Source organism: Siphateles boraxobius, unplaced genomic scaffold (genome assembly GCF_051911475.1).
Source record: "Siphateles boraxobius isolate OS27281-9 unplaced genomic scaffold, OSU_SipBor_1 33, whole genome shotgun sequence".
Lineage (NCBI taxonomy): Eukaryota > Metazoa > Chordata > Actinopteri > Cypriniformes > Leuciscidae > Siphateles > Siphateles boraxobius.
Window position 1 is genome coordinate 914,362 of NW_027508953.1, and position 27,966 is coordinate 942,327.

Below are 27,966 nucleotides of genomic sequence, written 5' to 3' on the forward strand. Positions count from 1 at the left end.
AAAACAGAAATATAATAATAATTCAAAATATTAATGATAGCCTACAGTATTACAATGATACACTGAATTACATCTTAATGAACTGCTTTTATTTAAATCCAAATCTATTATATGGCATTCAATACATTCATTTATACCAACAAAACAAAATTTTCTTAGTTAAATCAGGTTTTTAAAAAAGCTCTTTCAGATTACAATTGTAAGTAACCACTTCATAAATTAACACTTAATAGCTGTTATTAATACTATTAATATTCATATTAATTCAAACTAACAGTTGTTGGGCCCTTAAAGATATCATTTTGGCACTTTTTTTATGACAGTGTACGTTTTGGTCATAAATACAAACAGACACTGAAAAGAGAAAAAGACTTAGAGGGAGAAAAAGGAAAGGCCGTGATCATTTTCTCTCTTTTTTTGGCCCGTAATCTTTTTTAAAGCTGATTAAATATTTAGCGAGCCGAGGGAGTTTGCTCGGCGTGCAATAATGATTGATGGCTGGACGGGAGTGCAGAAGTTAGCACTAAAAACATGCGATCGGGTTACAGTCCTTATCAATGTCACACCCATTAGTGTCTCCTAATAGTAACCAATCAGTCGCAGCGTCGGCCTCAATTTCCTTCAGGACACTTCCACACGCTCTCAGCCGATGGAAACTGCTCTTTCCTTTCATTTCTCATCCTATCTGTTACCATTCCCCTCACATCTCTTCTCTGAGCTGTCATGCTTCAGTCGAAAGACTCGTGTCTGTCACATTGTGGTCTGTGTGATATTTATACAGTGCTGGAAAATTGTAGATCAAGCTGTCATTCTGAGTTATGAAGGAGTGACCAGTTCTAGATGTCTCAATCTCAGTAAGGTTTAGTCCAATTACAGATACTCTCTCTTAATATAAAGGTTCTTGACTGGCATTGGTGGATCCATTAAGCTTCAGATTATTAAAATGAGCTTCACAGTAAGACAAAAATTGGTCTGATCTTCTTTAGGGAACCAAAGATGGTTCTTCTATGACACCATATTATTTTTTAACACATTGTCTATATTTATTTTTAAGAAATTCATGTTTTATTCAGTGAGGGCACGTTAAAATGATCAAAAGTGACAGTAAAGACATAATTCCACAAAATATTTATATTTTCAGTAAACGCTGTTCTTTTGAACTTTCTTTTCATCAAAGAATTCAAATTCACAAAAATGTATTTCCACAAAAACATAAAGCAGCACAACTGTTTTCAACGTTGATAATAACAATATATAAATAAATGTTTCTTGAGCAGCAAATCAGACCCTGAAGACTGGAGTAATGATGCTGAAAATTAAAATAAACAAATTATGTTTATTTTAATTGTGTTTTAGTTTGTATTCGTTTTGTTCATGTTTGATTTTGTTTTGTTCCTGAGTTCTTGTTCATTATTAGTCGCCATGGTTTCTGAATTGATTTACGCACCTGTTCCACGTTATGTTGATTAGTCCCTTTATTTATACCCTCACTTTCACAATATTACTGTTTTGCAGCCTTGGGAAGCTTAAAGGCATATAAAAAATGTACCAGTAGCATAACTATCGGTACGCAGTTGCTTACGGGCCCGGACCAATCAGGGGCCCTCGTGACTGGAAGATATTGATTGACAGCCGGGTCCCCCAATCGCATTTTACTACTTTTAGTCTGATCGCATTTTACTTTATCGGTAATTTATTTGAATAAATAAAGACAACAACATATTTTACTGATCATTGAATACATGTGTGAAACGATCAATGATGGATTTTGGTGTAATTTGTTTGGAATTGGGACTGGGGAATCCCCGGGTCGGTGAGTGAACATGGATATCCTCACAGAGGAAAACCCGGAAAATGCAGCTATAATGTAAGTGATATTTTTTAATTTTTTTTTAATATTTATAAGCATTTTTAGGTGCGTGTAGGCTACTACTGATTTTGTCATCTCATCTCTTATATGCTGTGTCTCTATGATCCTGTCCTATTCATGGTAGCCTACTCGTGGACATTGCGTCATCACGTGCCGTAGGGCCCCGGCTTGATGATCCTGCATAAGGGCCCAGTGTTGGCTTACAATGTAATATCTAAATTGTTTTAAACAACAAACCAATACATAAACAGATTCGTTACACACAATACTGGCAAAGCATCCATACAAAAATATATAGCAATACAGCCAAAAATGCACAGAAAATGTCTTCATATTTAACTGTGGCATGTTTGTTCCAGCACCTCCAGCGGTGTGTGTGCTGTAACTCAATGATGTTTGCGGTGAGTGTCTTCGGGCCGTCTGTGGCACAGCAGCGGGTGGCACCATCGCAGCAGATATTGGCTCTCGCCCACAGGCTGTCGGCTTGGGTGGCTGGCCTGATCCTGTGGTTAGAGGTTTCAGACGTTTCCAAACCTTCCCTGAACCACACTGGCCTCTGGTGAGCCACAGCGTCCGTGAGGTGTAGAGTGACTCTGCCATACCACACACACACACACACACACACACGCGCGCACACACGCACACACACACACACACACACACACTACACTTGATTCAACACACCAGAACCAACCAGAGAAATATTCAATATTACATTTGTAAGAAAAGAAGGTTAATACAAATGAAGTAGATAATATGTATGATATATGATGCAAACTATCTGTGCTAAAATCACAAGAAAACAGCGGCAAATGGCAATTTGATAAAATACTTGATTTACTGTAATAGATTATTATTTTTTATCAATAATGCTAATTAACAATAAACAATTCTTTCTGCAAATAGTAATGCCAGTTGCCAAGCAATATGCCACATTAAAATATAATTCAGTTAATGTGCAGAATGTGGATCGTATCAGATGGAAATATTGGGTACATTTCTGACAAAGTAATGAGCAAATATTCTTCCAGTAGCTTTAAAAGAATGTTCGTTGAAAGTTATCTGGTATTAAAGACAGACCATCAATCTGTCCTTTCTCACTTTATTTTATGACTATATTCTTTGAATGTATTGGGCTGTTAGACTTCCTGTATAGCTGACAAACAAAAATCCCCAGTAAACAAAACTATGGTATTTCGTATTTTGTGGAAAGAAAGTGTTACTGCATACAGAACTGTACATTTGTCATTTTTTCCCCCTGTTGATCCCTGTAAAGCTGCTTTGAAACAATCTGTATTGTATAAAGCGCTATAGAAATAAAGGCGAAGATGATGTTCTCAGAACGTTAGCACAAAAACATTTATACATCGTTTATGGAATGATTTATCTGAAAAGTCTTGGTTGGATGTTCATCTGACATTTTTAAACTGTTACTAATTATTTCAGAATGTTCAGAGAACATTTAAAAGTAACATTCCCAATGTTTGCAAGATGATCAAATGGAATGTTACCTTAACGTTCCATTAAAAAAAAAGGTTTTAAAACATTAAAAAATGTGATGTTTTGAACGTTCAGATAACATTCAGAAATAACGTTTTCATAACTTAATGGGAGTGTTAGCAAAATATTTTTGTTATCAGTCATGCACATCAGCTTTTATGTTCCATCTAATGTTGTTTAATGAATGTTTATTGCATTATTTTAATGTCATGGGTTACCATGTTGGTGTTTTGTATTTGTGTGTATGACAATATACCTTCCATGCATTGGTATTTCCCTCAGCTTGTGGAAAAGCTACTTGTGATGTTACAGTACAGATTTTAGTATTAGCATGGCCTTGTTAATTCATCAGAAAAGGCTGTTGGATTTACTGGTTTAGAATGTAATTTCCCCCCAAAATTAGAGTTTTAAATTGTTCTATTAATATGTTGACATTTGTACAGAATCATTCTGCCAATCACAGCTGCCAGTTTTATTTAGTAAATACGATGGAATTTATTTTAACAGTATACTGAATGATTAACTTATTTACATGGTTCTCTTCCATAGTACTATACCCAAAAAACCTTTCTGAACCTTTTTATTTATATAACACGGACTTATAAAAATAGAAAAAGAAGCCAAAATATTGATCGAATATTAAAAATAAAATACATTTATATTGATATTTGGGCCTTGCTCTGTACAAACAAACAAATAAAAGTCACAATCACACACACAGCAGCTCACACAGAAATTCTTAGGTCGTGCCCTTATTGTGTTGCATGGCTTTGGTTTCATCCTGACAAGTGGTAATTGATTCCGCTAGCCTGCGCCGGTGGTAAGTGGGGGGGGGTGCGCTCGAGTTTCACTGAAAACAAATCGCTCTTTTCTGCGGCCTGACCTTCCCTTCCCTCCTCTGTCCAGCCCCACACTCGTCTTTATCTCTGCTCACTTTCATCCTCTTCATCATTTAGGTGCTACAATCTGTATTCTTGCAATTGTGGACAGAATGTGTGTGGGCTCATTTAAGAATGTGATATTTACATATACACTAGCGTTCGGGTCGGTAATATTTGTTTATGTGTTATAAAGGAAGTCTCTTCTGCTCGCATTTATGTGATCAGAAAATACTGTAAAAACAGTAATATTGTGAAATATTATTACAATTTAAAATAGCTATTTTCTGTGTGAATAAATAAATGCTGGGTTGTTTTAACCGAACTTTGGGTCAAATATGGTCAAACCCAGCCGTTGGGTTAAATTTTTACACTACATTTTTAACCCAACATTTGGGTTTGTCCATATTTGACCCACAATTGGGTTAAAACAACCCAGCATTTTTTAGAGTGTAAAGTGTAATTTATTCCTGTAATCAAAGCTGAATTTTCAGCATCATTACTCCAGTCTTCAGTGTCACATGATCCTTCAGAAATCATAATATGATTAGATACTCAAGAAATGCATGTTGAAAACAGTTGTGCTGCTTCATATTTCGGTTGAAATTGAAAATTCTCTGATTATTAGAAAGTTCAAAAGAACATCTATTTTAAAATTAGTCTTCTGCAACATTATAAATGGCACTTTTGGTCAATTTAATGCATCCTTTTTGAATCATAAAGAATCATTTGTTTAAAAAAACAAACAAACTTTTAATTAGAAATGAAAAGGTTAAAGGTCAAATTTACAATAATATTTTAAGATTACGACTGAAATTAAAGTTGACTTAAAGAATAAATAAATGAAAGCCATAGAAAGTGAATTTTAAAATGGACTAAAATGAATACGTAAAATAATGACATACACAGAATTAAAATAATGCAGCACAGTATGAATGGACAAGTAAACAGATGCGTTTTCAGTTTAAAATATGTCTGAAATCAGGAAAACATCAATTTATGATTACGATTAAACAGATCATATTGTTTCTATCTCTAAAATTGTCATCAGATACAGAACATGCTGAATTCAATCCAACACTGACCTCTAGTGAAAGATTTCAGCAAGAGAGGAGGTTAAAAACCCAAACCTAGTGAGCTGACAGGAAAACATATATCAATTTAAAAGCCATCTGAAAAAAATCTGGCGGTAAAAACCTGCAATAATACAATGAAACATTTTTGTTTTTACGTTGCAAAACAATAATTCTGTTGCTCTCAGCAAATGCTGGTTCTTGATCTGACAGGCTCTTGGGTTTTGTTCTGGTTTGACTCCAAAACTGTTTTACAAACAACTAAAGGCTACTTTCTTGTCCACAGCAGGCAAACGTTTTCTTTCGAGAGTCGAAGTTTTGAAGCTTACTCACAGAAGTGATGACTGTATTCAGGCCCTAAAGGGTAATGAATTACTGGATGCTCTCAGGTTAGTTTCTCTCTTCCCAGCAACTGAGTCTCGCATTGAGTCCCGTTCATCTGTCCTGAGCGCATTCCCGTCCCGCTCTCCTGACATCACGGCTCCAAGCAAACAGAAACAGACACTTCCTGTGTCATTAACTTTCAACTGCAGGAACACATTCATTTTCTCACCCAAAACTTTCCAGAAGATCAGAAGCGAGCAAACGTTACAGATTTTATTATTTGCATCCTAGACTAATTTGCTTTATTAGAGATGGCACTATTGCTCATATTCTAGATATGAATGATTTCTAAAATCATGAGGTGGATTATAAAATGGGCATAAATGCAAAAATTATAGGCTAGAGGCCATCATTTAATTTATTTTGAAGGTTCACTCTTTTCACTTGGGCCAGCAAGAAACAACCAAGAACACACTAGCAACTGCCTAGCAACTATCCAGAACAGCCTAGAAACACCCTAGCAACCATCCAAAACACCCTAGTGAGTCTATATATACAGTATATATACAGGTGCTGGTCATATAATTAGAATATCATCAAAAAGTTGATTTATTTCAGTAATTCCATTCAAAAAGTGAAATTTGGATATCATATTCATTCATTACACACAGACTGATATATTTCAAATGTTTATTTCATTTAATTGTGATGATTAAAACTGACAACTAATGAAAATCCCAAATCCAGTATCTCGGAAAATTTGAATATTACTTAAGACCAATACAAAAAAAAGGATTTTTAGAAATTTTGGCCAACTGAAAAGTATGAATATGTACAGCACTCAATACTTAGTTGGGGCTCCTTTTGCCTGAAATACTGCAGCCATGCGGCGTGGCATGGAGTCGATCAGTCTGTGGCACTGACAAAACTGACAAAAGGTCATTGCTAAAGAGGCTGGCTGTTCACAGAGCTCTGTGTCCTATCACATTAATAGAGAGGCGAAGGGAAGGAAAAGATGTGGTAGAAAAAAGTGTACAAGCAATAGGGATAACCGCACCCTGGAGAGGATTGTGAAACAAAACCCATTCAAAAATGTGGGGGAGATTCACAAAGAGTGGACTGCAGCTGGAGTCAGTGCTTCAAGAACCACCACGCACTGACGTATGCAAGACATGGGCTAAGCCACTCTTGAACAAGACACAGCGTCAGAAGCGTCTCGCCTGGGCTAAAGACAAAAAGGACTGGACTGCTGCTGAGTGGTCCAAAGTTATGTTCCCTGATGAAAGTAAATTTTGCATTTCCTTTGGAAATCAAGGTCCCAGAGTCTGGAGGAAGAGAGGAGAGGCACAGAATCCACGTTGCTTGAAGTCCAGTGTAAAGTTTCCACAGTCAGTGATGGTTTGGGGTGCCATGTCATCTGCTGGTGTTGGTCCACTGTGTTTTCTGAGGTCCAAGGTCAACGCAGCCGTCTACCAGGAAGTTTTAGAGCACTTCATGCTTCCTGCTGCTGACCAACTTCATGGAGATGCAGATTTCATTTTCCAACAGGACTTGGCACCTGCACACAGTGCCAAAGCTACCAGTACCTTGTTTAAGGACCATGGTGTCACTGTTCTCAATTGGCCAGCAAACTCGCCTGACCTTAACCCTATAGGACATCTATGGGGTATTGTGAAGAGGAAGATGCGATACGCCAGACCCCAACAATGCAGAAGAGTTGAAGGCCACTATCAGAGCAACCTGGGCTCTCGTAACACCTGAGCAGTGCCACAGACTGATCGACTCCATGCCACGCCGCATTGCTGCAGTAATCCAGGCAAAAGGAGACCCAACTAAGTATTGAGTGCTGTACATGCTCAAACCTTTCATGTTCATACTTTTCAGTTGGCCAACATTTCTAAAAAAAATTTGTATTTTTTGTAAAAAAAATTGTATTGGTCTTAAGTGATATTCTAATTATCGGAGATACTGAATTTGGGATTTTCATTAGTTGTCAGTTTTAATCATCACAATTAAATGAAATAAGAATTTGAAATATATCAGTGTGTGTGTAATGAATGAATATAATATTCAAATTTCACCTATATATATATATATATACCTCATATTAGGGTGTTTATATAGGCCTTTTAAAACACCATAATAAGTACATTTATATGTATATTATATATATACAATTTAGATACATTTTGTTCTTGCTATGCTCGACTAGTCTTGTCAAGCATGAAAAACGGCTAATTATCATATTATTTAAAATTACATTTCACTGCAGTGTTGTTATTGTTAAATAAAAATAATTGAAGTTAATTGAAATAAACCGAAAATATTATATGAATACTATTAGAAATGTGGCAACTGAAGTTTAAACTGAAGTACTAAAATAACTAAAACTGAAATAAAAATTAGCTCTTTTTTTTACAAAAAAAAACTGACAAAAGCACATGACGAAATCACTAAAACCAGAAGTAAAATTATTTTAAAATTAAAAGTTAATTGGAAAATATTAATAAATACTAATAATATACACAATTAACTCTGAAGTAAGTGGTGCAACGACATCAAAACTCATGGACACAGGTAAACTATGCTGTTTAATTAAAATTATTTTTATATAAATGTAACAGATCTAGTGAGAGAGAAAACTAATACAGATTTCATCCTAAATTAGTTATTTTATAAATATTCATGATTGACATGTCAAAACGCTCCTTCTATATTTAAAAAAAAAAGGTTATTTTTTTTATATGACTAGTTTATAATTAGATTAAAAGCACCAATGCATCATAGTCATCAAACGCACTTCAGCTCATGCTAATTTCTTCTCATATGCATGAAGGCTATTTGCATTGGCGCACACATCAAACGTCGTCCCGGTTCGGGATGGCCCTTTTGACCCTGATGAGGAGTGGATAAAGTCATCGGGTGCGCTGCTGTGTAAGCAGTGATAAGGCACTTCTTAATGTGTTTGCACAGGGGCCGGAGTAACAAGGGCCTCTGACGCAGAAGGGCCCACTGCCTGCCGCCACCTGCACAATGGAGACCCCGACACCAAACACAACCCCAAATGTCACTGGAGGGAAACGCAGCCTGATTGGTCGGTGTCAGTGTGGGTGTCTCGATTTAAAAGCCCCGGTGGATGTGGGGTGACGGTAGAGAAAATACTGTAAAGTACAGCACACTTGACAAGCCTTCTCATCTTAGAGGCGCATCAGTGTAAAAGAGTGTGGCAGGTGTATGAATTCACCCAAAGACAAAGCTTGCATTCGTTAGCTGGACCGTCTCACCTTCAGGTCATTGAGATGTATAAGGTGGACATGTTGAAAGTATTGACCACAGTCGCTCTGCTGACTGTCGCTTCGGTCTTGGATGCTGCTCCGATGATGCCTGGAGAACCAACTGATGGAGGTAAGACAGGTCAAAACCAGCTCACATGCTTTTTTCCCAATCCATTCGATGTATACATTTGATTAGTTCATGCATTTGAAGTCAAGTCAAATTTATTTGCACAGCACTTTTCATAATACACATTATTATAACGCAGCTTTTCAGAAAAGCATGTAATGTTTATAATATCTTGAAATATTCATGCATTATAGGTGCATTCAGCAGAATATAGTCTCCGGGGAAATGAACTCTTGACCTTGGCATTATGCTCTGTGTTTTAGCTTCAGGAACGCTGATTTATAACCTTCTGGTCCCAACTTGCAAACAATCACACATTCAGAAGTCTTAACGAATTATAAATGTTTCAAGAATCAACTTAGTCTCAGATGCATTTCCCTTTGGAGAAATAAAAACAGAACCAAATGAATCAACAGTTGTCATACCAACATAGTCAATGTGAATATCGGCTCAGAATATTCGATCCTGGAAAATTTTATGAGAAATCTTTGACTTTTGATTGCATGTACACATCTTCGCACAGTTAGTGACATTTTTTAGATGTCTTTTGAAACTCACGTGAGAGATAACTGGGGTCTTTTATTCATATAAACATCTGAGAGATAAAAGACTCTTTTACTCTTCTTCATTTTTTTGTTTTTGTCAAGGAGAGATATCTGAGACATTAAGGGAAGATTCTAAATGGTAAAACTTGTTTTTTAATGCACTTGCCAATTTTTTAAGATTTTGGCCAATTGGGTCTTTTTTTCCAGACTAGTCTTTTTTCAGACATTTAAGTGTGTATCTTATTGCACTTTATCTATTTGCATCTGTAGAATTCAAGTTTTTCCCCCATTTAATCTCCTCTTTGGTTTGTTCATATATCATTCACCTGATATATATATATATACTTCTGTTCTGACCATAACTTTTTATTCCCAAAAACATGAAAAAAAAAATGTCTTGAGGTTGACAGTGTTTTCTGATTTATTGAGTGTTATAGACATATTGTTGTTAAAAAAATGTAACGCCAATATGTCAACAAAATCAAACATGAAAATTAAATCCAATGTTCAGGTTTCTGTTCTGGACATTTATGCAAATTAGTGCACATTTAATTGTATAATTCTTTATTGCATATCTAACATTGAAGCAAACGTGTTGTCTGTGATCCATCAGCTAGGACACGTATGCTGATATCTATCAGTGAACATCTCTTCTGGATGATTGTTAGTTTCACTGTCGTCAGGTCTACAGACTCAGAGATCAGTCCAGTGGCGCCGGCTCTTGTGCTCCTCTGTTGGTCTTGTGCTGTCCGCACTTCCAGTGTGTGCAAACCTTAAATCTGTCGTTCCACATTCAGGCTCTGGACTCGTCCTCTTGCTAAAATTGGCTCAGGAGTTTCGAGTAGGGTTATGTAAAGCTTGAATTAGGTCATTAGGTCCCCGCGGATCACATTTAGGTTAATGTTCTTACAGAATTCCTTGACCTGGATCTTCACCATGCAACAATAAATCTCAAGGTTATTAAATGTACATGCACAAAAAGTATTCATAAATCAGTAAGTGCATGTATGCACTGAAAGGTCATGCTAATTTATGACCATATGCATGAATACATGGCCACGATTACCTTAAGGGGATAATACCACTCTTATTTTATCTAGAGCTCCTTCGAAGTGTTTTTAATGGAGTGATGGCAAGTTTACAAATGCCCAAAATACGCACCTACGACGTCACCGAAACGGTCGTCCAAGCAACTCTCTGACTTCCCCAAGACTTCGGTCAACATGGATGCCGGCAGCGAGCGGCTCCACATCTGTTTGTACATGAGTGTGAACAAGCGTTTGTCAGCGTCCACCTCTAAGATCAGAATGATGATGAAGGACGGGTTAGAAAGCATTTATCATCTGTTATGTCGTGTATGTTTGTCCAAGCCAAGAAAAGGGATGTTTGATGTTCCGAATGTCTCTCTTCAAGGTTCTCAGGGTGTTTCAGTGCATTGGCATTTCCCATTGACTTGTTTCTATGGGTGTGGGAACAATTCTGTGTCAACAGGACTTATGAGACAAACCCTTTCAGAGAACAGAAGGATGCATCATTCGGGTAGCAACCATAAACTGGGATTTTAGAGACATGCAAACACTTTTCTGCAGCTGGAACTAATTGAGTTGCATTCCACTGAGCAATAAAGCAGTCTACAAAATTCAGATTTCCCAATTCTTATTTTTTATGGAATATTGCAGTATTTATTATTAATCCGTGCACAACATTATTTTTTTAACTCATCTGCAATCATAAACTTTAATCAGAGTAACTTCCCCTCCATCTTGCAGCGACATCTCTTCTCTGATGACGAGGGCGGAGCAACCTGTCACTCACATGAGATCCACCAATAGCAAACCACCAATCAATTCCCCATGGACAAAATCAAGCCCCGCCCACATTTGTTCTTGTGTGTGAAGCCGTTTCACTCGGATAGGCCTATACATCACAATACACTCTTAAAAATAATGCCATTCCATGAAGAAACTTTAACAGAACCTTCCATTATAATGGAAAACGTTTTTTTTATATAAAAATGTTTCTTGGTATGTATGAAGAAAAGTGGGAAACGCTTCATTTTACAGTACAGTACTTAAAGTGTACTTACCTAGAAAGTGCTGGGTAATATAAGGTAAGTACATGGGTACTTAAGGGTAGGTTTAGGAGTAGGTTCAGGGTTAGTACCTAGTTATTACCCAGTTATTGTAATTACTATAATAAGTACATAGTATGTACATGGGAACAGGACTGTAAAACGAAGCGTTACCGAAAAGTGTAGGGAAGAAAAGACTATGGTCTTACTCTATAAGTGTTTGTTTTCCCTCCAGATCCAAGGAGAACCGGCGTGGATGAAATAAATCCAGCACGAGCGAAGCTACTGAGGACCCGACCAATGACGACATTTCCCGACGGAGATGGAAAGACTGTAGCAATGAGAGCATTAGACGAAATAATTACAGCAACGAGTAGGCCAAATGTCAGAGACCAAACCTCAGACACAGGTCTCAATAATCTGTTAAAGACACTAACACTCCTTTCTGATGGACACGAGGAGATTCTGCCGAGTAATGGACCTCTGAGGACAGACCGCACAACCAGTTCTCCCAATTCCCAGAGGATAACGGAGAAGAGCAGACCGTTCAGGCTGTCAGAGGAGACTGGTTCAGACAAATCCCAGTCTGATCCCGGCACAGGCGATCCGGATGCTCGAGAGGAGCTGGTGAAGATGTTGAGTGCACTTGAGGAGCTTCACAAGTTAGTGAACAGCACACTGAGCCATCGAATCACCATCAGAACCAGAGGTGTGCTTGATTTTGTTTTTTAAGAAAATTATTTGATTCAACAAGCATGCATTCAATTGATCAAAAGTGACAAAATATTTCTACTCCAAATAAATGCTGTTTTTTTTTTGTTTTTTTACTTTCTATTGATCAAAGAATCCTAAAAATATGTTTCACGGTTTCCACAAAAATAACATATTTCTTGAGACATCAAATCATACTATTATACTGATTTCTGAAGGATCATGTGACACTGAAGACTGGAGTAATGATGCTGAAAATTCAGTTTTGATCACAGGAATAAATAATTTTTACTATATATTCACATAGAAAACATTTATTTTTAATTTTAATATTTCACAATATTCACAATTTTACTGTATTTTAAATCAAATAAATGTAGCCATGGTTAGCAGAAGAGACTTTTCACAACATTTAAAAAAAAAAAACTTTTATATAAAAAAAAAAATGTTTAAACTATTTATATATAAAATCTTGGCTTTTTTCCCCATTGTTTTTGTGAAGGAAATAGCAATGGGCGAGGTACCGGGAAAAAGAACAAAATGGTACGTTCAGTTCCTAAAGCAATCATTAGCATACACACTAAAGTTCAATTTGAGCTTTAAGATACAAATAATGTTTTATAACCAGCAGGTAGTGACAGATGGAAACCTGAAATCCACTACAGCGACCACTATAGACAGCGGTGGGATTTCACCCAAGGCTAGCACTGACCAGATGGATCCCAAACTCAAAAAAAAGTCTCTTCCATCAGCTAAGAAAACCAACAAAAGAGGTATGATGCAGACCAGCTGGTTTGGATGACAAAATGTCATGTTACACCCAAACAATAACTACTATTTATCTTTCTCCGAACACAGTGTGCTTCTGGAAGTACTGCTCTCAGAACTGAGCTTCACCAACCTTTCAAATGCCAAGCAACAAATCCTGTTCTCAAACATAGATGCTTAAACTCTTCTCAATGGACCATCAATAACATGACTGACCCATGTGACCCCTGTGACGTGTGTACCCTTGATTTTGTGCACGAAATCCTGTTAACCTTCGATCTACAACATCTTCGTTGTTTGTTGTAAGCTCCAATAAAAATGACAAAGCATGCAAAAATACTGTGATAATAAAGAGAACTTTATTTTTCTACAGATATCTCTCTCGGTGATCATTGCAAAATGACAAATAAGACAGTGGACATGATGTGCATGGCTGCTTTGTTGAGATTGGCCTCACTGTATTAGTGTTTGCACAAGTGTTCTCAAAGTTAGAGGTCGACTAGAAAGACAAGCTGTTGATATTATGCTTTATTTATTGATATGATTGCTAGCGCTGTTGCTTGGGTGACCCTACAAAAGACACGAGAACGAGGAGACGACAAGCTTCATTGAGTCTTTTCATATCGTTCTTCATGCTTGTTTTTTTCTGATCAATCCGACTGAAAGATCTTCACACAACCTTCGAAAATTAAAAACTAGGAAGACTTGATGAATTCTGATTCGTTTAATGAGGCGTCATAAGGCGTTCATGCAAGGTTACAAAGTTGCATAAATAGAATGTTTTAAACAAATTCTATGCATTGATAAAAACAATCAAATATAAATGAAGCAGTTTCGGTTTAAGCGTGGAAAGACAAAACAATTACCTAGAAATGTAATTCATTTAAGAAATCCATCAACCTGTGGAATAAAGCCTTTTCACTAACATATATGGTGATATTGTAAATACTGAACATGATTTTCCATATTATTATTATTATTTTAAATATAAAATGTAAATATAAAATGTATGTGTAAATATACTGGCCTGACCAGAAGAATCACGAGTAAAAATTCAGAAATAAACAACATATATGCAAAAAAATAGAGATACAGAAATATTGAGATCCATAGCTTAAAAATTATTATGAGATCAATTTTGGTCAAGGCCATGGTGAACATTATGAATATACCAATATATCTAGTCTATCTATATCATCCGGGAAATAAATCCTCTAACAAATGCTGGATTGTTTCAACCCAAATTTGGGTCAAATATGGACAAACCCAGCCGTTGGGTTACATTTTTAAATTAAATGTTTTAACCAAACGTTTGGGTTTGTCCATATTTGACCCAAAATTGGGTTAAAACAACCCAGCATTTTTTAGAGACAGATAAGGTACATATGAAGTTGTTCAGTGTACTAACAGACAGAATAATTTATCTCTATGTCTGTTATTATACTATTTTTCTGGTCCTGCCAATGATTTAATGAAAACTGATGCCATTCTGCTGATTTAGGATCAATACACCATAGTATTAATGCAGCTCCACCAGTGAGTGCATTCACACACACACACACACACACACACACACACACACACACACACACACACACACACACACACACACACACACACACACACACACACACACACACACACACACACACACACACACACACACACACGACGTTGTGATGACTATGAGTTACCACTACATGTCTGGTCATCCTGAACTACTTGATCTTCTTGGCGACGTCCAGGTAAGCGAACTCAATCTCGCGGTCAGCTGGGCAGGTGTTCATGAATTCTTCTCTCTGGTAAGCGTTATTCAAATAACGCAAAACTCCGGTCATCTCACCAGGAATCTCAAAACCTCTGTATTTCCTCGCAACAATCTACAAACAAGAGTATGCAGGTGATTAAACTGGTTGGTCATATGAAATCCAGCAAATGCATTTTAAATTACTGAGTAAAACAAATATAATCGCAGTTTGGTCCAGAAGTTATATACAGTCAAACCAAAAATTATTTAGACACCAGATATATTTTTTTTGCTCAACATTTAAATAGTCTTGTAGGAGCCAAAATGTGTTTGTAAAGGTGATGTGTTGTTCTCATTTTGACCATTGAGTGGCGCTGTGAACATTATATCAAATATAACATATAACATTATAGAGAGCCTAAGCCCCTCCCCTTCCGGTGGACCATGGGACCTTATTTCGGAAAAATATTGTATGGTAGTCAATGGCAAGAGACAACAAATATTTGGATCCCGTTTGAATTGTGCTCTGAATTACACATATGATGTTTGTCAATTTAAAAGATACATTTTAAAGTCAAGAAAGTCGCAGTTTGATGTAAAACTGTTGAGGTATAAGACTGTGAAGATATGCAATTACAAAGACTACAAACCTAAAAGGCGCGCATGCGACGTCATACCTTTTCTCTCAATGAATGAAGCTAACTTTACTGAAGCTAACGTCTGTCATGCTTTCTTGACTTTCATAATTATCTTTTAAATTGACAAACATCATATGTGTAATTCAGGGCACATTTCAGATGGAATAAAAAGATAAGTTGTCTCTCGCCATTGACTACCATACATATTTTTTACGAAATAAGGTCCCATGAGCCTGGAAGCGTAGGGGAGGGACTTCGGCTTTCTATATGTGAACCCCTCTACGTCCCCCAGCTCCACCTGCCTAGATCTGCTATGGGATTTACTATATATGTATGTCTATTTATGCAGCAAATCTTACATAATCACAGCAGCGAGTCTGTGTATCTATTAGAAGTACAGTAGCTCTGCAACTATACAGTATATATAATATATTATTCTGCTGTCATTAATAAAGCAAAATGGGTACACTCTAAATATGCCAACATTTCAAATGTATGCATTTATGGGTAACGCTTCATTTTACAGTACGTTAACTTACGTGTACTTACAGTGTACTTACCTAAGAAAGAACTGGGTAATATAAGGTAAGTACATGAGTTAAGGTTAGGTTTAGGGGTAGGTTCCAGGGATAGTACCTAGCTATTACCCAGCTATGGCAATTGCTATAATAAGTACATAGTATGTACATGGGGAACAGGACTGTAAAATGAAGCGTTACCCATTTGTTCATTTTTCAACTTTTCACTGCGATTAAAATTAAGATTTAAATGAGATTGATTAGATCTTTTGAACAAATATTGGGTATTCAGGAAAGGGAGAATTATGTAGATGGGAAAAGGGAGGAGCGTGAAGAAACGTAAAGAAGCACCTTCATGATGTGTAATTTGGGAAGGAGGTTACAGTCGGCCAGCGTGAGGTCTGGGCCGTCCAGGAATCCTCGTGTGGACGCTTCAGGATCATAAACGCTGTTGGCATCAATCTCCTCGGACAGCGGCGTCTGCAAGTACTCATCCAACCTCTTCAGGGACTTCAGGAGAGCTTTCTCCAGACCTGAATACATAAAACACCAAATAAAACACAATTACAGAGGAAAAGACTCAGTTCATCTGTTTACTAAAAGCCATTAAACTCACCCTCATTAGCTTCTTTACGAGGGTTCTTGATGTAGGCAGAAAACTTGGCAAATACATCTATTCCTGCTGTGTTGGATTCTGGATGCTTTACTGCCAACTTTGGGTATCTACAGAAAAGGATTAGTTTTAAGTATCTGAGGCAAGTAAGAAAGAAATGGGAAGTGAAAAGATATAAAGTACCGTGGTGGGACCAATCGTTCCTCGAGAAACTCCTCGATCTTGTTGACGTCCACCAGAACCTCTCCGTTGAAGGTCATGAATGGAGGGTTGGTTCCTGGAGCGAGATCCTGTAAATCTGCAGGCTTTCTGTAAGACGCGGATCAACAAACCCGGCCTTCGTCAGCAAGGTTATTCTTAAGTAAATCTAAAACTATTAAAATTTGTTAATTGAAATATAAAATAAAATAAGGGTCTAATCGTAACTTGTAATTAGAAACTGAAATAAAAAAGTTGAGGTACTAAAATCACTAAAACTCAAACCAAATGAAAATAAATTAAAGGTAAATGGAAATGTAAAAATAATAATAATAATAAAAATGACTCCCATTAATGAGTGAATGTGCAAGAGTTTTAAAGTTTTGAATGCTACCATGTTTTTACCATGCTACTACTTCTTTTAAATAAAAATATTGAGAAATTCTTTGAAATGTTAAATAAACTACAGTAAAAAGCAATTCAAGAGAATTTATTTATCAATATTTATGAGATTTTTTTTTTTTTTATATTATTATATGAAATTTATAAGAACATGTAATATAAGAATTAAATAGATTTTTCTCAAGTTACTTCTGTAAAATACAACTTATAGATGTAAAAAACAACAAAAAAAACAACAACAACATAATTTTATGCGCAGAGCCACAGTTCACTTACGGGTCAAAACAGACATGAAAGCAAAATCTTTATCTGAAAATTTCTATTTAAAAAAAATCTAGGGAAAAACATATCCAAAGTTTCATTGTCATTCTAAAAACCATGGATTTTATTTTTTACATAATTTTTTATTTTGATGTACCTCTTCCTGGTCAAACGGACCCAAATGTATTTCTAAAAGGAATATTAAAATTGAAAATATAGAAATAAAAATATAAAAATAAAAGCCAATTAATAATATTAATAAATACAATAATTGCATACATATATATATATATATATATATATATATATATATATATATATATATATATATATATATATATATATATATAACACTCCCTTTATCAAAAATCTTAGATTCCATCATTATTTGTAAGCAAACGGATCTTAATGGGATTAAATAAGATCCCAATGTACGGACAATTTCTATATGATTTAGTTAAATCAGAATAATGTCTTACAGAAGCGTAAAATCCTGAAAAAAAAAATCCTTTTGCTGTTCTCCAGGTGCATTTCATCCTGTTGGGATTCATAATTGTCCTAATGGGAAATCTGTATTGTTTGTGCAGGTCTGAATCTGTATCTGAATCTGTATCTGTATCTGAATCTGAATCTGAATCTGTATCTGAATCTCAATCTGTATCTGTATCTGTATCTGTATCTGAATCTGAATCTGTATCTGTATCTGTATCTGAATCTGTATCTGTATCTGTATCTGTATCTGAATCTGAATCTGTATCTGTATCTGTATCTGTATCTGTATCTGTATCTGAATCTGAATCTGTATCTGAATCTGAATCTGTATCTGTATCTGTATCTGTATCTGAATCTGAATCTGTATCTGAATCTGAATCTGTATCTGTATCTGAATCTGAATCTGTATCTGAATCTGTATCTGAATCTGTATCTGAATCTGAATCTGTATCTGTATCTGTATCTGAATCTGAATCTGTATCTGTATCTGAATCTGTATCTGTATCTGAATCTGTATCTGCATCTGCATCTTAATCTGTATCTGTATCTGAATCTGTATCTGAATCTGTATCTGTATCTGTATCTGTATCTGTATCTGAATCTGTACCTGAATCTGAATCTGTATCTGTATCTGTATCTGAATCTGTATCTGTATCTGTATCTGTATCCGAATCTGTATCTGAATCTGTATCTGTATCTGAATCTGTATCTGCATCTGAATCTGTATCTGTATCTGAATCTGTATCTGTATCTGTATCTGTATCTGAATCTGTATCTGAATCTGAATCTGTATCTGTATCTGTATCTGTATCTGAATCTGTATCTGTATCTGAATCTGAATCTGTATCTGAATCTGTATCTGTATCTGTATCTGAATCTGTATCTGTATCTGAATCTCTATCTGTATCTGTATCTGTATCTGTATCTGAATCTGTATCTGTATCTGTATCTGTATCTGAATCTGTATCTGTATCTGAATCTGAATCTGTATCTGAATCTGTATCTGTATCTGAATCTGTATCTGAATCTGTATCTGAATCTGAATCTGTATCTGAATCTGTATCTGAATCTGTATCTGAATCTGAATCTGAATCTGTATCTGAATCTGTATCTGAATCTGTATCTGTGAATGTTGTGCTTCACCTCTTCAGGTCCACAGTGGTGACGTTGAAGATCACTCCTTTCAGCCAGAGGATCATGAAGAGTCTCTGAGAGAAGGGACAGTTCCCGAGACTCTCTCCATCACTGCCGGCCTGGGACACACACAACATGCCATCAGTCCTTTAACTACATCAGAAGTGTGGAGTAACAATGGGTTTGGGTTCATTTTCTCTGCGCACTGCAAAAGTTTCCTGACACTTGAAGACATTGCACACAATGGCAAAATTATGATTTCAAGGTAAAGTTATCTAAGATAACTAACACTGTTTAATATGTTGCAGATTTATGTAGATAATGTGAATTCCAGAAATGTACAGGTTAATATGTGAAATATGTTTGTCGCTACAAGATGTACGAAGTTCAGAATAATACAGAATTAAACAGACATATACTGAATATACTCAAGAACTGCCCAAAATGATTAAAAAAGGCACATTTAAGTTTAAAATTGCAGTGTGTGATTTTTGGCGGCATCTAGTGGTGAGGTTACAAATTGCAACCAACAGAAGTTACGGTGGCCGACAGGAAAATATGTCATCGTCTGAGACAGCAAAGAGTAGCAGTTCAGCAATGAGGTTTCTTTACAAGGATCAATTTAGAAACAATGTTTACTTAATTATTCAGTAAAAGTATATGTTATTGCGAATATTATTGTTACTTGTTCATCGTGTCAGTGTTTCATTCGTTGAACTAAGCTTGCTTCCATGCACAAAGAGCAACATAGTAACGAAACGCATTTGTCCGTTTAGGGCCACCGTAGAAACATGTCGCCGCATTTCAATGTAAGGGAACCCGCGGTGTGTGTAGACAGAAACTGCTCATTCTAAGGTAATACAAATATAACGGTTCATTAAGTAAGGTCTTTATACACCAATGAAAACTTCTTTTTCAAGGTAGTGAGGAAACGCGCTCTGTAGCGCTGTGTGTTCGCTGTCGGCTACGCTAGAAACATGACCACACAATATGTCGACCTCCATAGAAGGGGGCGCCCGCGGTTATGGAGATATAAATGTCTCATTCCAAGGTAATAAAAACATAACGGTTCATTATGCAAGGTCTTTATACACCACTGAAAACATAGTTATGGATTTTATATTGCATTTCTGTCAATAGATCCAGAAATAATACACATTGCACCTTTAAGTGGTTAATTACTCTAAAAAAAAAAACCTATACAACGCTACAGCGCCCACCTCACTACATGATTTTAAATATCTTCTTGTTCTAACAAAAATTCAGAGATGTAAAGTCCAGTGGTCAGAAAGTAAAAGTCCTGCCATATGTTTATGAAAACTGTTCTAATTAGCAAATCCAAGTGATTGGAACAAAATGCTCAGGAGGACTTTTACTTTCTTCTGAACTTGGACTTTACACCTCTGCAAAAATTAAATGGGGAAAAAAATACAGGGATAGTTCACCCAAAAATGTTTTGTCATCATTTACTCACCCTCATGTTGTTCCAAACCTGAATGCGTTTCTTTCTATTTTAAAGAATTGTTGATAACCAGACAGTTGATTGACCCCATTGACTTAAATTGTATTTTTTTTCTATTGTGGGGTCCGTCAACTCTTTGGTTACCAGCATTCGTCAAAATATCTTCTGTGTTTAACAGAACTAAGGTTTGGAACAACATAAGGGTAAATAAGTAATGAAAAGATTTTAATTTTTGGGTGAACTATCCCTTTATTAAGGGAGCTTTCGTCCTCATTGAACACCAAAATAAATTACGAGAAATGGGTAAATAAGCGTAAGTTTAAACTGTTCAGCTCCAGAACAAACAACATCACAAGATGTAGAGTCAATACTAACTCTAGAATAAAAATATTGGCTCTTCACATTCATACGGTGAAATACGATTCATTTCAGAAACTCTGTGACAGTCTGTGATTTTTCTTAATACTGTAAGTAACTTTGCAGCTGCTTGTCAACTATCAGTCATTAGAGTATTAGTAGACTTAATATCTGCTATCACTTTATTTTGATGCTCCTCAAAAGACATTCTACTGACAATGAGAAACTTTGCAACTACATGACAACTTATTCTACTAACCCGAACCCTAACCTAACAATTTAGTACTATAGAGTGCTAGTTGACATGTAATTGTAAAGTTACTTATAGTTAGTAGAACGTCCAAAGTGCACTATTGAAATAATATATAACTGTTTTCACTTGTCAGCGGGCAACTTGTTCAGACAAATAGTTAATTATGTGATTAGCCTAATAAATTTTTATTTTTGCCCGGGGAAAATAAATTAATACAAGCAAAGCTTTAATTGATAATTGAATAAAGCATAAAATTCAACCGCCAAAAGAGTCTCTCATTAATTTTATAATGGAACGCAATGCAAAATGATGTACATTGTGTCATCCACGAAAAAGTGTTTCATTTCTTCAAAGGTTTAATGTGAGAACATCTTACCTTGACAAACAGCTCAATGCTAGGAAATCCCAATTTTTTAGCTGCTACATCAAACCAAGCCATGGTGAAATGCTTTCACATGTCTCACAATATTGAATGCAGAATGCTTTCTCAAAGCAAATTCTCTGAATGCATGGAAAAGTCTTTCCAGAATGACTGATTACATGTGGTGTTCTGTGGGTGTTTGGGCTGGAGAACACGGTCAAACACGCAGGACACTAAGACACTGAGACGTTTGTTCATTGTTATCAGCAATAGAGACGCCGTTCATGAGACGTGCGTTATGAAAGAGTTTTGCAGAGTTGGGGAATCACTATTATGATTTCCAGTGTACAATCTAACATTGCACAATAATCTAGAAATAAATTATATATACATACATCCATGTTGTATGTGTTCTAAATGGCCTTCGGGATCAAGTAGAGTTACTACTGTGTCACTGTATTTATGAGTTTTGAGGTTGTGGAATGATCATGAGAGGTCCGGTCACCTGAAGATAAGCTGTGATGAGGGATAGATGAGGACATGAGGGTAAAACAGACCCACATAATGCCAGTAGAGGGCAGTGCAGCTTCTTTACAGACACTCGAAAACCTGACTTCATAAAATACATTTGAATAGAAGCACACCAGTAACTGCAGCAAAATTAAATTATTATAATTAATGTCACATTTTGTGGGCCAATAAACAACTGCATAGCAACCATCTAGAATACCTAAGCAACTGCATAGCAGTTAACATGTTAAACACCATTATGAACACCCTAGCAACTGCATAGCAACATGCTAAAAAACACCCTAGCAACCATTAATAACACCCTAGCAACCGCATAGCAAATTATCCAGAGCACCATGGAAAACAATCCAGAATACCCTAGCAACCCCATTGCAACATCCTAAACACTATTCAGAACACCCTAGCAATAATCCAGAATACCCTAGCAACCCCATATCAACGTTCTATTGCTAAACACCACTCAGATCGCCCTAGAAGCATTCTACTAACTATTCAGAACACCATAGCATCCGCAAAGCAAAATGCTAAAACCCGATCAGAGAACCCCTACAATTATTCAAAACACCCTAGCAACAATCCAGAATACCCTAGCAACCCCATAGCAATGTGCAAATGCTAAACACCACTCAGAGCAACATTCTAAAAACCATTCAGAATACCCTAACAATCGCTTAGCAAAATGCTAAAAACAAGAGAACTCAAGCAATTATCCAGAACACCCTAGCAACAATCCAGAATACCCTAGCAACACCGTAGCAACGTGCTAAACATTACTCAACATTCTAAGAACCATTCAGAACAGTCTAGCAATCACATAGCAAAATGTTAAAAACAATTAGAGAACCTAGCAATTATCCAGAACACCATAGCAACAATCCAGAATACCCTAGCAACCAAATAGCAACGTGTTAAAGCTAAACACCACTCAGAACACCCTAACAATCGCATAGCCAAATGCTAAAAAAACAGAGAAGTCCTAAATCAGAACACCCTAGCAACCATTAGGAAAATCCTGGCAACAACATGCAATACTAGCATCATGACAGTGAGTCTTGTACATGCAGGAATCATATTAGGACTGGACGGGGCCACTCCACCCCCCAAACACTCAGTCAGAATCTCAGATCCTCACAGCAGACTCAGACCAACAAACATCTAAATCAGATTATTGTGTAGAGGAATGCTGGGAGATTAACCCACTACACTCCAGCTTCTCACAGAGGCAACAGGTATTCAAATACAAACACATCTTTCACTGTTCAATATAAGAGCAGCACATCACTCGAACCAATAAAAAATAAGAAGCAGCTGTTTATGATTAAATAACAGGCACAGTGACAGGCATAAAAACTGAGCATATCATCACTTAGATCCTGTTTACCAAAGCAAAACTACAACAACATACAAAAACTGATGATGAGACACAAAATGATACTTTTGTGATCTGAAATGCACAGAAAGGCTGTGGGAGTTGCACTTTTTACTGTGTTCCACTGCAAACAAAGGGCGTCTTTGTTACTGTTCAGAAACATACGGCTGGGATTTATGGACATTTTTACCAGGCTTAACGTCCCGCTGCTCAGCCTCCTTCATATAACAAGAATTTGGCTGTGCGCTTTGTTCCGAATGTTTCAGACAATTCCATGAATAGAAAAATAAATAAATAAAATAATTAATTAAAATACTATTACTATAGTTTTGCTTGGTTACAAAACCTATACGCTTTGTTCCGAATGTTTTAGATAAGTCCATAGAAAAATAGAATAGAATAGAATAGAATGAAAAAAATACAATTGATGTAGTTTTGACTGGTTACAAAACACTCACTGTATAAAAAATTATAAATAAATACATACATACTGTTGCTTTAGTCAATACACATCTATGTTGCACTATAGTCAACACAGCAGATTAGTAAGATTATTGCAAAAGTGTTACCTATAGCCAGCTCTTTCCTAATGTTTGTGATATGATGCTTTATATGGCACTTCCTATTGAAATGTTCTAGAATCAAGTTCATTTTTAGCTCACCGATCAATCCATCAGCTCAACACCCTGCTGAGAATAACTCAATTAACTAAGTGCATTATATCACCAACAACAACCATTTATAAATCACAAACAGGGTTGGAATTATGGTTGGAAAGGTCAGGCTCCCCCTAAATAAGACTTAGTTCTTGAACATTAAGTCTTAATATATTACTTCCGTTTTATTGTACATGGATGTTTCTGTCATATGAACCAGTTCATACTGTTTTTAAAACCACCTTGCGACCAGTTACCAGTATAAGGTGTGTTTTAGACACTTTCATGCTGGTTTTAGCAGGTCACCCAGCAGTAATGAGGTTGGTGTACCTGCTTAATCAATCGCCTAGGACTGGGAATTACATCCTGGTTTTCTAGAAGCTGGATGACAGCAGACCAACTGACCAGTAAAGCAAAGACAATAATGCAATTAGTGTTGGCGATAGTAACACCATCTGCTGAGCAGAAGGACATGCTGTAATTATAGGAAACGGTATGCTAGCAAGGCTAACAAGACAGCCTTATCATTGTCATGTTTAAAACAAGACTTTACAGGACTCAAATCATGATTTCTCTCAGCAATTCTACAAAAATCTGAATTTTGTCTGCTTTTTGACAGGTTATATGCATGTAAAACTCTGCCTAGTACTGCCTGTAAAATGTACTACAATAATACTTCCCAAAAACACTAAAATATTTGGTAGCTTGGTATTAAAGCATCTGATAGTTTCCAGATTGCATATTGACTACAGCAGATCATAATATAGTCAAAACTACAACATTTTTGAGCAGAACCTGTGGATATCATAGTAAGTTTTGAGGACAAAGAAAACCCACGTTACTAATTTCCCTTCTAAAACTTCAATATGCAATTGGAAATCTTGACCTTTATCTGGCTATAAATAACAATAGAATACCTTCACATAGAGGGAGATCTGCTGGTCAAGAGGATCGCCATCCCGTTGAGCTGGAGTGGCCATCCTCATTGGCTTTCCCAGTGTTTTTATCTCTTCTTGTTGAACTACGGCAGGTGGGATCCTAGGAAACCCATTCGCCATGATGACCTCTTGACCTTTGGCCTTGATATTCCCGTCCCCTTCACTGCCCCCGCTCATGGTTCTGATCTGACTGCCGAGGGGCTTCGGTGGCTCTTGGAAAGGGGCATCTGAGTTGGACTTTAACCAGGCAGGTATGGTCACTTTTCGCCCCCCCTGGGCTTTCCTTCTGGGCTCATCTTCAATGACAGCCTTAAGCTCTTCTAGCCACTTCCCCGCCCCTTCTTCTATTGTTGTAGGCACTTCTTCCTTGACTTGTCTTGGCTGTTCCTTTGCAGCGTCACCTCCCTCTACGATCTCCCGTTTGTCATTGCCAAGCTGTTCTTTCTCCTTACATGCCCCCCTTTCTATAAGTATTGATATTTCTTCTTTGACTTGTCTTGGCTGTTCCTTTGCAGCGTCACCTCCCTCTACGATCTCCCGTTTGTCATTGCCAAGCTGTTCTTTCTCCTTACATGCCCCCCTTTCTATAAGTATTGGTATTTCTTCTTTGACTTGTCTTGGCTGTTCCTTTGCAGCGTCACCTCCCTCTACGATCTCCCGTTTGTCATTGCCAAGCTGTTCTTTCTCCTTACATGCCCCCCGTTCTATAAGTATTGGTATTTCTTCTTTGACTTGTCTTGGCTGTTCCTTTGAAGCGTCACCTCCCTCTATGATCTCCCGTTTGTCATTGCCAAGCTGTTCTTTCTCCTTACATGCCCCCCTTTCTATAAGTATTGGTATTTCTTCTTTGACTTGTCTTGGCTGTTCCTTTGCAGCGTCACCTCCCTCTACGATTTGCCGTTTCTCATTGCCAAGCTGTTCCTTCTCCTTACATGCCCCCCTTTCTATAAGTATTGGTATTTCTTCTTTTACTTGTCTTGGCTGTTCCTCTGCAGCGTCACCTCCCTCTACGATCTCCCGTTTGCCATTGCCAAGCTGTTCTTTCTCCTTACATGCCCCCCCTTCTATAAGTATTGGTATTTCTTCTTTGACTTTTCTTGGCTGTTCCTTTGCAGCGTCACCTCCCTCTACGATCTCCCGTTTGTCATTGCCAAGCTGTTCTTGCTTCTTACATGCCCCCCCTTCTATAAGTATTGGTATTTCTTCTTTGACTTTTCTTGGCTGTTCCTTTGCAGCGTCACCTCCCTCTACGATCTCCCGTTTGTCATTGCCAAGCTGTTCTTGCTTCTTACATGCCCCCCTTTCTATAAGTATTGGTATTTCTTCTTTGACTTGTCTTGGCTGTTCCTTTGCAGCGTCACCTCCCTCTACGATCTCCCATTTGTCATTGCCAAGCTGTTCCATCTCCTTACATGCCCCCCCTTCTATAGGTATTGGCACTTCTTCGTTGACTTGTCTTGGCTGTTCCTTCTCCTTACACGCCCCCTCTTCTCTAGGTCTTGGCACTTCTTCGTTGACTTGTCTTGGCTGTTCCTTCTCCTTACACGCCCCCTCTTCTACAATCTCAGGTGCTTTATGTGGCTGTTCTACTTCTGTACAGCTTCCCTCCTCTGCAGAAAGCTCCTCCTTCTTGGTAATCTCCACACCTCTTTGAATCCTTTCAATGCCCTCTACCTCTTTATCCACTTCTTTATCTCCTCTTGTCTCCTCCGGTCCATTGACAATGGCTGATTGAGTATCAACCACTATTCTCTCACAGTTCTCTAGATCGGTGTCTCCCACCACCTGTTCCAGCCACTCTAATCTTTCACGTTCTTGCACGATGCTTTCCACCAACTGATCTGAATTCTGGACCATCTCCTCTTCAGTTCCACCAAATAGATCAGTATGTGATGGTTGTTCTTTCCCAATCCAGTCAATTGCCCTTTCTTCTGCTGCTTTATTGATGGTGGATGTTTCTTCATCATTATTTTTGGCTAAGGCATCATTGTGCATTGGCTCTCCAATTGCTTTGCAGTCCTCAAATAAAGGCACCTCGATCATAGACTGTTCTTTGCCAGTGGTATCAAATTTCGCAGGTTCTTCCTCTTCCCCAAGACTCTGAAAGTTTTCTTTTGAATCCGCTTCACTGGGAGAAACCACCCGTGGCTCTTCATCCACATCGTTTTTTACACCCTCTTCATGCAAAACTATTTCATTTTTTACTTGTTGCATTTGATCATCTCTGTACTTGATTTCTATTTTCTCGAGGAGGCAACAAGTGAGCTGTCCTACCTCAGAGAGGAGCAGCCCCTGTGTCTCCATCTTCCGTACGCTCAAAATCTGCACTTGTTGTTCATCGCTTTCCTTTTCATCTTCGTACAGCGTTTCCAACTTGTCATCTCCTCGATTCATGTCCACTTCTTTGAACGCTCTTGCACGCACTTCAGCTTCGTTTTGAAGTTTCGAAACTTGTGTTTGCGCAGTACTTGAGAGTTGAACTGGCCTTATGTCCACTTCGTCCTCCATCTTTCCATATTTTACCTCTTCATTTTGCAGAATCACACTCATTTGGTGCTCCAGGTCTTCAATAAAATCCTCTGTTTTATGGACGATCACATCTGTTGAAGGCATTACGTTGTCGTCTCCACCATCATCCATATCCTCATCCACCTCTTCCGCTAGTTCAACCTCATCTTCCTCCTCCTCTTCCTCCCTAGTCCGCCAATCTTCCATCTCCATGCATGATCCTACAGGACAGTGGATAACAGCTCCGTTAGAAATCTCCATGTTGATACTCATATCACTTTTGGCCTGGGCCATAATTCAAAAGCTAGAAGAGTGTTAAGAGTTTGCTATGACTTTTTAGAACTTGTTTTATAGCTAACACACTAAAGCTCTTGTGCCTACCTCTC

General features: G+C 37.3%; 2 protein-coding genes across 4 annotated transcripts; one reads left to right on the top strand and one right to left on the bottom strand.

The window, feature by feature from the left end:
• Positions 1 to 67: 67 nt before the first annotated feature.
• On the bottom strand, positions 68 to 27,966 carry LOC143701508 (chloride intracellular channel protein 4). 3 transcript variants are annotated; one of them, XR_013190123.1, is made up of 8 exons: positions 25,052 to 27,966; positions 19,155 to 19,264; positions 16,842 to 16,967; positions 16,662 to 16,768; positions 16,397 to 16,578; positions 14,837 to 15,022; positions 14,009 to 14,042; positions 13,480 to 13,821 (listed from the first exon to the last, which is right to left on the bottom strand). XR_013190123.1 is itself a non-coding variant. In XM_077194842.1 (7 exons), exons 1-6 carry the CDS (start codon positions 27,872 to 27,874, stop codon positions 14,861 to 14,863), a joined length of 3,510 nt encoding a protein of 1,169 aa, XP_077050957.1. In that variant the 5' UTR covers positions 27,875 to 27,966; the 3' UTR covers positions 68 to 2,534; positions 14,837 to 14,860. The 3 variants fall into 3 exon arrangements, 2 of the variants coding, with proteins under 2 accessions (XP_077050957.1, XP_077050958.1); XM_077194842.1 differs by lacking the exons at positions 13,480 to 13,821; positions 14,009 to 14,042 and adding an exon at positions 68 to 2,534; XM_077194843.1 differs by lacking the exons at positions 13,480 to 13,821; positions 14,009 to 14,042; positions 25,052 to 27,966 and adding an exon at positions 21,594 to 21,739 and having other exon boundaries at positions 14,770 to 15,022.
• On the top strand, positions 8,945 to 13,288 carry urp2 (urotensin II-related peptide). Its single transcript, XM_077195585.1, has 6 exons — positions 8,945 to 9,050; positions 11,899 to 12,201; positions 12,265 to 12,372; positions 12,877 to 12,917; positions 13,006 to 13,147; positions 13,233 to 13,288. Exons 1-6 carry the CDS (start codon positions 8,945 to 8,947, stop codon positions 13,262 to 13,264), a joined length of 732 nt encoding a protein of 243 aa, XP_077051700.1. The 3' UTR covers positions 13,265 to 13,288.